Raw genomic sequence first — 9,479 nt, 5'->3', positions numbered from 1 at the left:
ATATGTACTTTCTGATTATCACTGTAAATTTCAAACATTTGCAGATATTTGCTGGATGGAAAATCATCGCAGTACTTTTTCACACATTTGATATGTGCTAATATTTTGGCAGCAAAAATAGGAAACCAGGACTTTAATTCTGGAATCTAGTGTACAGGTTTTGGTGAATTTCAAAATGTTTCTCATTCATTAAAATAAGATGTACCTGCTTAAAAAAAAACTTGTATAGTGAAAGCCTTCCCTTAGCAGGTTAGAACAAAGTTAGGAATCAAGTACGAAGGGAGTGTTTGTTTCACCAGATTCAGGTTTATTTATCACATGTACATTGAAACATACAGTGAAATGTGTCATTTGCATTAACAAGCAACACACACAAAATGTGCTGCTGGCACCAACATAGCATGTCCAGAATGTTCAGCAGAACAACACAAACAATAACAACAACAAAGCATGTGAGGGTTTTGGGTTTACTGACTGCAAAGTTCCAAACTCAAACCTTAAGCCTTAACTAATATAGATGGCTGTGAGCACGCACACTAAAGTGAGGTTATACGGTAACTACCCAATCTTCAAAGACTAGTTCGCTTCCTTGTTTATCCTCCACTAATATCCACTATTTTAATGGTAGGACCTTCCTTCCTACAAGGAGAAGATACTCACTGTTAACAAAGTGGTTTTAACACAGTTCCTTTATTTTCAGTGATACATTTTTAAAGTCCAGACAACACACTTAAAACACATTTAAAATTCACAGGATTTCTAAGATTTTCAAATTACAATTTATTTCTAAAACATAAAAGATTTCCAAAATGCAGATATAATTACTATAAGCTAAAAAGACATATCCACGGGATGCAGACGAGCGATTTATCTGTCACAGAAATCGAGGTCGGGGAAATAGATTCTAGTTTACCCCATGTTTCTGTTATTCTTCTTGATGTTTCTGGGCCATGCCTAATAGGCCTGACTGCTCTCTACATTTATATCGTTTTTCTGCCACTTGGATGACTTCACATGTATATATTTTTTCAGATATCTTTTTATAAACAAATGGTCTAAAAGCTTCTGGAGTTGCAATTTCCAGTTCCCACGATTAATGCTATAAAGCTGACTTTCTGAGCATACAGACCTTCTAACTATTAACAGATCGGTTATTTGATCTGCTAAGTGATGATATCAATCTGGTGCACAATCTTCCTTGAACTAAATAAATGAACCACATTTTCTGGTCTGAAACAAGCCCGATTAAATAATCCCACTGTCTTAAACTGCAACTCTTGAGAAGTCAGTCAGGTGCTGTGAGCCAGCAGCCTCTGTTCTGTAGACAGCGCTTGATTGCAAAGCTGTCCTTTTAATTTTAAATTGTTTATTGTTTTCCATTTACACTAAGAACTGAAGACTGGCTCCTCATTACCATCTGAAATTCTTCCAACAATATCAGAATCAGGTTTATTATCACCGCACGTGTCGTGAGATTTGTTAACTTTGCAACAGCCGTTCAATGCAATACATAATATAGAAGAAAAAAACAATAAAATAATAATAATAAGTAAATAAGTAAATCAATTACAGTATACATATATTGAATAGATTAAAAATCGAGCAAAAACAGAACTAATATATACTAAAAAAGTGAGGTAGTGTCCAAGGGTTCAATGTCCATTTGGGAATCGGATGGCAGAGGGGAAGAAGCTGTTCCTGAATCGCTAAGTGTGTGCCTTCAGGATTCTGTACCTCCTACCTAATGGTAACAGTGAGAAAAGGGCATGCCCTGGGTGCTGGAGATCCCTAATAATGGACGCTGCCTTTCTGAGACACCGCTCCCCGAAGATGTCCTGGGTACTTTGTAGTCTAGTACCCAAGATGGAGCTGACTAAATTTACAACCCTCTGCAGCTTCTTTGGTCCTGTGCAGTAGCACCCCCACCCCCCATACCAGACAGTGATGCAGCCTGTCAGAATGCTCTCCACGGTACATCTATAGAAGTTTTTGAGTGTATTTGTTGACATGCCAAATCTCTTCAAACTCCTAATGAAGTATAGCCACTGTCTTACTTTCTTTATAACTGCATCAATATGTTGGGACCAGGTTAGATCCTCAGAGATCTTGATACCCAGAAACTTGAAACTGCTCACTCTCTCCACTTCTGATCCCTCTATGAGGATTGGTATGTGTTCCTTCGTCTTACCCTTCCTGAAGTCTACAATCAGCTCTTTCATCTTACTGATGTTGAGTGCAAGGTTGTTGTTGGCGAAACCACTCCACTAGTTGGCATATTTCGCTCCAGTACGCCCCCTCGTCTCCATCTGAGGTTCTACCAACAATCTATCATCAGCAAATTTGTAGATAGTATTTGAGCTGTGTTTAGCCACACAGTCATGTGTTTATAGAGAGTAGAGCAGTGGACTAAGCACACACCCCTGAGGTACACCAGTGTTGATCATCAGCGAGGAGGAAATGCTATCACCAATCCACACAGATTGTGGTCTCCCGGTTAGGAAGTCGAGGATCCAATTGCAGAGGGAGGTACAGAGGCCCAGGTTCTGCAACTTCTCTATCAGGGTTGTGGGAATGATAGTATTAAATGCTGAGCTATAGTCTGTGAACAGCATCCTGACATAGGTGTTTGTGTTGTCCAGGTGGTCTAAGGCCATGTGAAAAGCCATTGAGATAACATCTTCTGTTGACCTATTGTGGCAATAGGCAAATTGCAATGGGTTCAGATCCGTTCTGAGGCAGGAGTTCAGCCTAGTCACGACCAACCTCCAAAAGCATTTCATCACTGTAGATGTGAGTGCTACTGGGTGATAGTCATTAAGGCAGCTCACAGTAATCTTCTTAGTCACTGGTATAATTCTTGGCTTTTTGAAGCAAGTGGGAACTTCTGCCTGTAGCAGTGAGATGTTGAAAATGTTGTGTCAACAATAGGTGTGTCATCTGCAAATTTAAAGATAGCATTTGAACTGTGCCTAGCCACACAATTATGGGTGGCTAGGCAGAGCTCAACACTACATGATAAGCTCTGTCACCCAGTATGTGCTGGACTTCAAAGTTCAAAGTAAATTTATTATCAAAATACATATATGTCAACATACGTATGCAATCTTGAGGTTCATTTCCCTGAGGGTATTTACAGTAAATACAAGAAACACAATAGAGTCAAGGGGACTACTGCTACTACGTCGACTCAGGCCTAGGGGGCCGGCATCGGGCACGATGATGGACTCTCCACTTCTCCCTCTTCCTCATCAGTGTGTTCAGTTCATCTACATTAGCCGCGCCGCTGTCTTCTAGGAGCGTGTTGACCATAGTCTTGGGAGGGCGCCCAGGGTTCATCCTGGGTCAAGGGGAGACCGCATCCAATATGATGGACAAACAATCACCAATCTGCAAAGAACAACAAAATGTCGAAATACAAAAAAGAAAGAAAAATAATATTACTAATAAATAGATAGGCATATAAGATAATATTCACAGTTGACAGATGTTGTTTAATTGAATATCCATATTAACTCAATGATGGTTTGTGTATTCCACCATCACTCTCTCTGCAACAGTGCTGTCCCACAGGTAACATGGGCGCTCCCTCAACTCTGTCAAGATCTGAGTCCAAGCCCTCCTTTTGGAGTGTCCTGAATTGGCCTTGACGATCCTTCAGCACAATCTGATGCCAACCTGGATGCTGCCTTAGTTGTGACCCTCCACTGATTTAACCATTCCCTCTGAAGTGTCAATCAGGGCTGTGTTGCACTGATAATCAGACTTTTACTGGTACATGCTAAATGCACCAGTTAACGAAGCAATGCTAGAAAACTACATTTACGCTCAAATACAGTGGCTTTGCTGGTCACTGTCCTGTTTTATAACTCCATAAATTGATCAAAACTAAAACACAGGATAAATATGCCTAGTTCATTTACTTTAGTCAGGCAGTCAGATATGACATGGTGGTGTGATAATGTATGCCATTCATGTACTTTTACATATAACCCATAATGAATTATTTAAACAAACAAAAATGCTTAATCAAACAATATATTTACAGTATTACTCAAATATCACTGAAATATTAAATATACAACAGATACCTTGGCAAATTCTTTTTCAAATTTTGTCAGGCATTTGGAGAAAGCTTATAATGCTGTTGAATTATACACGATTTCAAAAATAGCAAAGAAATAACTGCAGCTTTGTGACTCACATGTTTTGGGTATAGTACTAAAATACAATACTAAGTTACGTGTTCACTCATTAAATAACATCTACATAATTAGTTTTTTTTTTGTAATTCATCTAGTTGGTTCTTTTCTATGTATTCGAAATACCTTGGGCAAGTGCAAACATACAATGAAATATGGATTCAATAGTTGTCTGTCAATTTGCCTTTTAAAGTCAGATCAGATTAGCTTTGTGTTTGACATTTTGATGGTAATCTCATTTGAAATGAACATCAACACTTCATATACGCTGGTGTCTTATTACAGTTTGAACAAAATAATGTTGTGTGGTATAAAGCAGTGACATGTTAAGCAGATTTTGCAACTTTGTCATACTTTTTGCACTGTTACTGCACAACTGTAAGCATCAAAGCAATGAGTTGTAAGTGTAGAATGTGCAGATGGTCCGTGTGATCTTTTTATGCAATAGTACTTAAAACCATATACTGTACCCCCAGTTTCCCTGATGTTCCGGTTCTCATCTATGGCTTGACTGGGGGGAGGGGGGGCATCATGGTACACAGACTCTACCAAACAGAATCTTTTCTTGGAGTTTGATGTATATTCTGTCTGATGTATATTTTCTCCATGTTCTTCAACTTCGTTCTGAAACTTTCATTGGATTTATTAATGACTTTTTAAAAAAATCTATGCCATCTAGTTTTAGAGTCTCCAGAAGTGAAAACAGAACTTTTGCTCTTTCCATCCCACCCCCATCTTTGCAACTAAAAACGTCTAATTTCTCACTTTTAGTTGGTTCAAAGCTTCAAAATAAATATATTATCTATATATATATGTGTTACATATACTTATGGGAAAAAAGAAATATAATAGAATTTACAAAAAGTTATATATAAAAAGACACAGACTGACACACACCACACCAATGTGCAAAAGAAGCCAAGCTGTACAAATAAAAATAATCTTGCGAACAAGGGCTGTAAAAAGTCCTTGAACGTGAATCTGCAGGTTGTAGAAACAGTTCAGAGTATTGGTGATTAAAGTTATCTATGCCAGTTCAAGTGCCTGATGGTTGTAGGGTAATAACTGTTGCTAAACCTGGGGGTGTGGGACCTAAGACTGATTGAAGGGGGCATGGTCTGAATGGTGGGGTCTTTGATAATTGATGCTACTTTCTTGTGAATGTGCTCAGTGGTGAGAAGATCTGTGATGGAGTGGGCTCACTTTCCGTAGCATTCTCTGATCCTGGTTCTTTTGTTGAACGATCATCGACTTGAAACGTTTCTCCCTCCACAGATGCTGCCCGACCAGCTAAATATCTCCAGCACTTTCTGTTTTTACTTCAGATTTCCAGTATCTGCGGTGTTTTACTTCTCAGCTCCCAGAGCCCTTCGCGCGACCGGAGGGCGGTTGTAGTCCTGTGACATCCGGGGAACTACGATTCCCAGACCACACCGCGGTCGCAAGCTTTTCCAACATGGCGGAGGTGCGATTTGCTTAGCGTTGAACGAAAATAATAAAGGAGGGTGAGGAAAAGGGGGCGATAGCGATTACAGAGGGCTGGCGAAACAAGGTAATTGTTGGAGTATGAGTCTGTTTTAAGATGATAGATTAAAAAAATAAACTAATCGGCGGTTCTTCGTCGTTTGTTGAGCGCCTGCCCCAGTGAGCCTTGGATTGTGACAGCTGTTCGGCTGAATGTCGCTTATTCCTTCGCCACACCCGGCGTCGCAAGTTCTTCGTGTTCACTCTGATTTCAGCACCGATTAGATGTCCTCTGATTTTTAGTTTGTCTGTAACTAAGCCAATCAACCCAAAACACCCAGCTTCAGAATTCAGTTGCGCTGAGGCTGGGGTGGAGAATGAATGGAGATGGGCTTGATTTCCAACGTGCGTAACAACTTGGTTAATTGTGGCTGTCAAATATCAGCAGTGTCCTTAGTACATGTGTGGATGCTCGTACGGGATTCTATCCATATGACAAGCATTACAGTCTCCTTACCGATAATGTCAGTCCGAACAGGGACCAGTTTTCTTTTGAGTGGGAATTTTTCTGAAGAAATCTCAGGTTTTTTACCATAGCCCTCCCCGATAACAGCTCGGATCAGCTGGAAGCAATATAGTCTGCCCATTTTCACTGTTATTCAAATATAATTTTTGAACTTACAATTTTGTGTCTGTTATAAACTGCATAAGGTAATCAGATCAGAGGTTACGGTAACGAAGTCACCTGACAGTTGTATTTACTTACATATTAAATCATTGTTATTGTTCTCAAACTCTAGTCCAGTACATTGAGATATATGAAGCAGTAAGAGTTTTTTCTTAAACAGAGAGTTATCATAAGAAATCAATAAATAGAAGCAGGATCAGGCCATTTGGTTCTTGCCCTGCCATTCAGTAAGCTGAATTACTTCTGTGCCAATTTCTGTTACTAAAATAACGTTTCCCTGACTGAGGTGCCTAGAATCAGGCATTCAGGACTGAGAAAAGATTTTTGTCATCCAAAGTGTAGTGAATATTTGGCATTCTCAATTGTAGAGAGTTATGAAGGCTTAATGAACTGAAGGCTGGCAATGGATTTGTGGATATTAAGGCAGCCAAGCCATATGGGAATTCCTTTACTAACACCATGTGTTTTGGCTTCCTTAATATCCACAGTCCTCTTCAGTAGAGAATTTTATAAACATTACTACCCCTTGAATGAAGAAATTTATATTTAATCTTGAATACCCAATCTCTGATTCTATGCAGTACAGCCAGGGCAACATCAATTCTGCATCTACGCTTTCAAGCTTCATAAGAATTAGAATCAGTTTTTTAAAACTCTACAGTTATTTTTATTGAGAATGATCCGATCAGACATTTGGTTAAGATATGCATACATTGAGGGCCTCCTTTATCTCCATGCAACAGCACAGATACCGTGTCTACCACCGAATATATTGAATGGGTTACAAGGAGATATGACATTTTGTTACATGGAGAAAGACCATGTTTAATGATCTAGCTGAGATGAGGTTAGATTAAGTTAATACTTTACCCAATATCTTTTATCAGTAATGGGACTGCTTATAAACCTATGTATATTTTCCCTTAATAACCCCAATTTTTCTTTCAGCATCAAAGTTCTGTGCAATGTCTAACGTAGCTGATATCTGTCCACATTTGGATTCCATTGGAGAAATCACGAGAGAGGAGCTGTTGCAAAAATCAAAGGTAAAGAGGTTGTTAAATTTGCTAATTTATTGCATTAACTTTGATATGTAGCCTGAGTCAGATTGATTCTTTATTCAAACCACCTAGTGCTGCCAAGTTAGCACTCATTGTAAAGTGCCATAGTTATTATTGATAGATGCCTTTTTCTTATATTTTTGGTTTAGTGCAGCTTTCTCCGTATTGTGCTAGTTAACCTCCACTCTGGATACTTGAGACATTATCAAGGTTGTCATACCAGTGGAACACTAAGGTGACCTCTACTGGACATGTCATCAATGTAATAGATTCCAAGACAATGGTTAAGGTTTAGTTTTTGTAATGCTGATTTTAAAAAGCTACATCCATCAGCTTACACAGCAAAACACAGATAGTGATCATTTATTTTCATTGCTTTTCGATGGGCTTTACTATGTAATATCATTCATATAATGCTGCCTGCTTCATTAGCACCGCACTCATCTGAAAATTTAATTCCTTCACCACCGGTGCACTGTGACTGCATTACATGCCATCCACAAGATTAATTATGCAGTTGCCTATCTAACATTTCTTTGACCATCAAGAAGGGTAAAGGCAGCAGCTATATGGGAACACCATATCCTGCAGATTGTCAATTAGGTCTCATACTGTCATAACTTGGAAATGTATTCCTGTTCATTCTTCATCCTTGGGTTTAAATCCTTGAGCTTGTTTTTCAAAGTTATTGTAGGAATATAGGTTCAGTTATTTTCAGTTTTTGCAGAGTAACGGAGGATTTAAAAATAATGTTTAATTCCTAAACAGCAGTTGGATTCCCGGTTCCATTTAATAAAATATAATTCGTTCTGTTCCATTGCTGTAAATCCATAATGGTCTAATATTATCTTATGCAACATAAATTTCCCTGTTTTATGAAACAGCAAGTTTTTGACACTAAAGAAATCAATTAGAGACTGATAAATTGAAAGAAACACAAATAATCTTTGGTGTCGTATTTGAATCGGTCACAAGCTCCACACAATTTTAAGACATTACTACCAGCATAAGGGCAGATATAGCCCATTCATGCCCTCCCTCTGATTGGACAATAACTGATCCATACTTGCAGTTTAATTTATTTCCTCTTCCTTGCCTTTTTCCAGGTCTTTTGATATATTTGTCTTCTATTGAGTTTAGTTTCAATTTTTCTAGCATTCATGTATTTTTGGAAAAGTATTTCACATTTCCTTTACCATTCCAATAGAAAGGTGTTTAATAATATTACTTCTAAATGGCCTGACTCAAATATTATGTCTTTATTTTTCTGAATTCCTCCATCAGAGAAAATAGCTTCTCTTATGCATCGATCCTACCAAATCCCTTAATTATTTTGTAGTATTTTCTGTATGATCTCTATATCTTAAAACAAGACTAATTGCTTATAAAAGCTAACTCCCTATGCAGATAAATAATTCTTTGGTCCTTTTTCAATTAAGTAACCGGACATCCCACCTCTCCCGGAACTTCCAGGAGTCTCCCGCATATTAATAGTGGCTCCCTGATACCCGCAAATTATATATAATATCACGGAAATCAATTTTTTTGAGAGCGAGTGAGAGAAAAGCAAGAGTGAGCGCGAGAGCAACCACGGGGGGGGGGGGGGGGGAGAGAGAGAGAGAGAGAGAGAGAGAGAGAGAGAGAGAGAGAGAGAGAGAGAGAGAGAGAGAGAGCGCGCGCGCCATGGCAGAGTGTTCCAAAAACAAATGTACGTCACCCCAGACTACACTAAAGTGTACCCCTGCCTAATAGGGTTCAAAATAGTGACCGTGTTGCTCACTGCACTGTTTACAACAATGACTTTTCTATTGCCCGTGGTGGGTTGAGACTGTAAAAGACACGTTGAGGTGAGTTTAACAGGTGTCATTCGTTCATTAGCATAGCTAACGTTATTTAAACTAGCTGGCTAGCTGCTAAGGAGCTAATCTATTGCAGACATCCCACCTCTCCCGGAAGTCTCCCACAAATTGATGGTGCTACCTCCCTGAAATCAGTTTTTGCAGGGTGGGATGTCTGAGTTACATAGGGACAATTAGTAGGGCCTCTCTATAGACCTCCAATGAATCA

At 38.9% G+C, this 9,479-nt stretch overlaps 1 protein-coding gene across 2 annotated transcripts in view; it reads left to right on the top strand.

The window, feature by feature from the left end:
• Positions 1–5,636: 5,636 nt before the first annotated feature.
• Positions 5,637–9,479, top strand: part of usp20 (ubiquitin specific peptidase 20) — a 69,429-nt gene continuing 65,586 nt past the window's right edge. For both annotated transcript variants that reach the window (XM_072240292.1, XM_072240293.1), the window contains exons 1-2: positions 5,637–5,751; positions 7,300–7,397. In XM_072240292.1, the coding sequence (XP_072096393.1) occupies positions 7,317–7,397 (81 nt within the window). In that variant the 5' untranslated portion in view covers positions 5,637–5,751; positions 7,300–7,316. The remainder of the gene's footprint in view (positions 5,752–7,299; positions 7,398–9,479) is intronic.

Source organism: Mobula birostris, chromosome 22 (genome assembly GCF_030028105.1).
Source record: "Mobula birostris isolate sMobBir1 chromosome 22, sMobBir1.hap1, whole genome shotgun sequence".
NCBI lineage: Eukaryota > Metazoa > Chordata > Chondrichthyes > Myliobatiformes > Myliobatidae > Mobula > Mobula birostris.
Note: the sequence above shows the minus strand (reverse complement) of the source record. Positions and strands in the feature narration are given on the sequence as shown.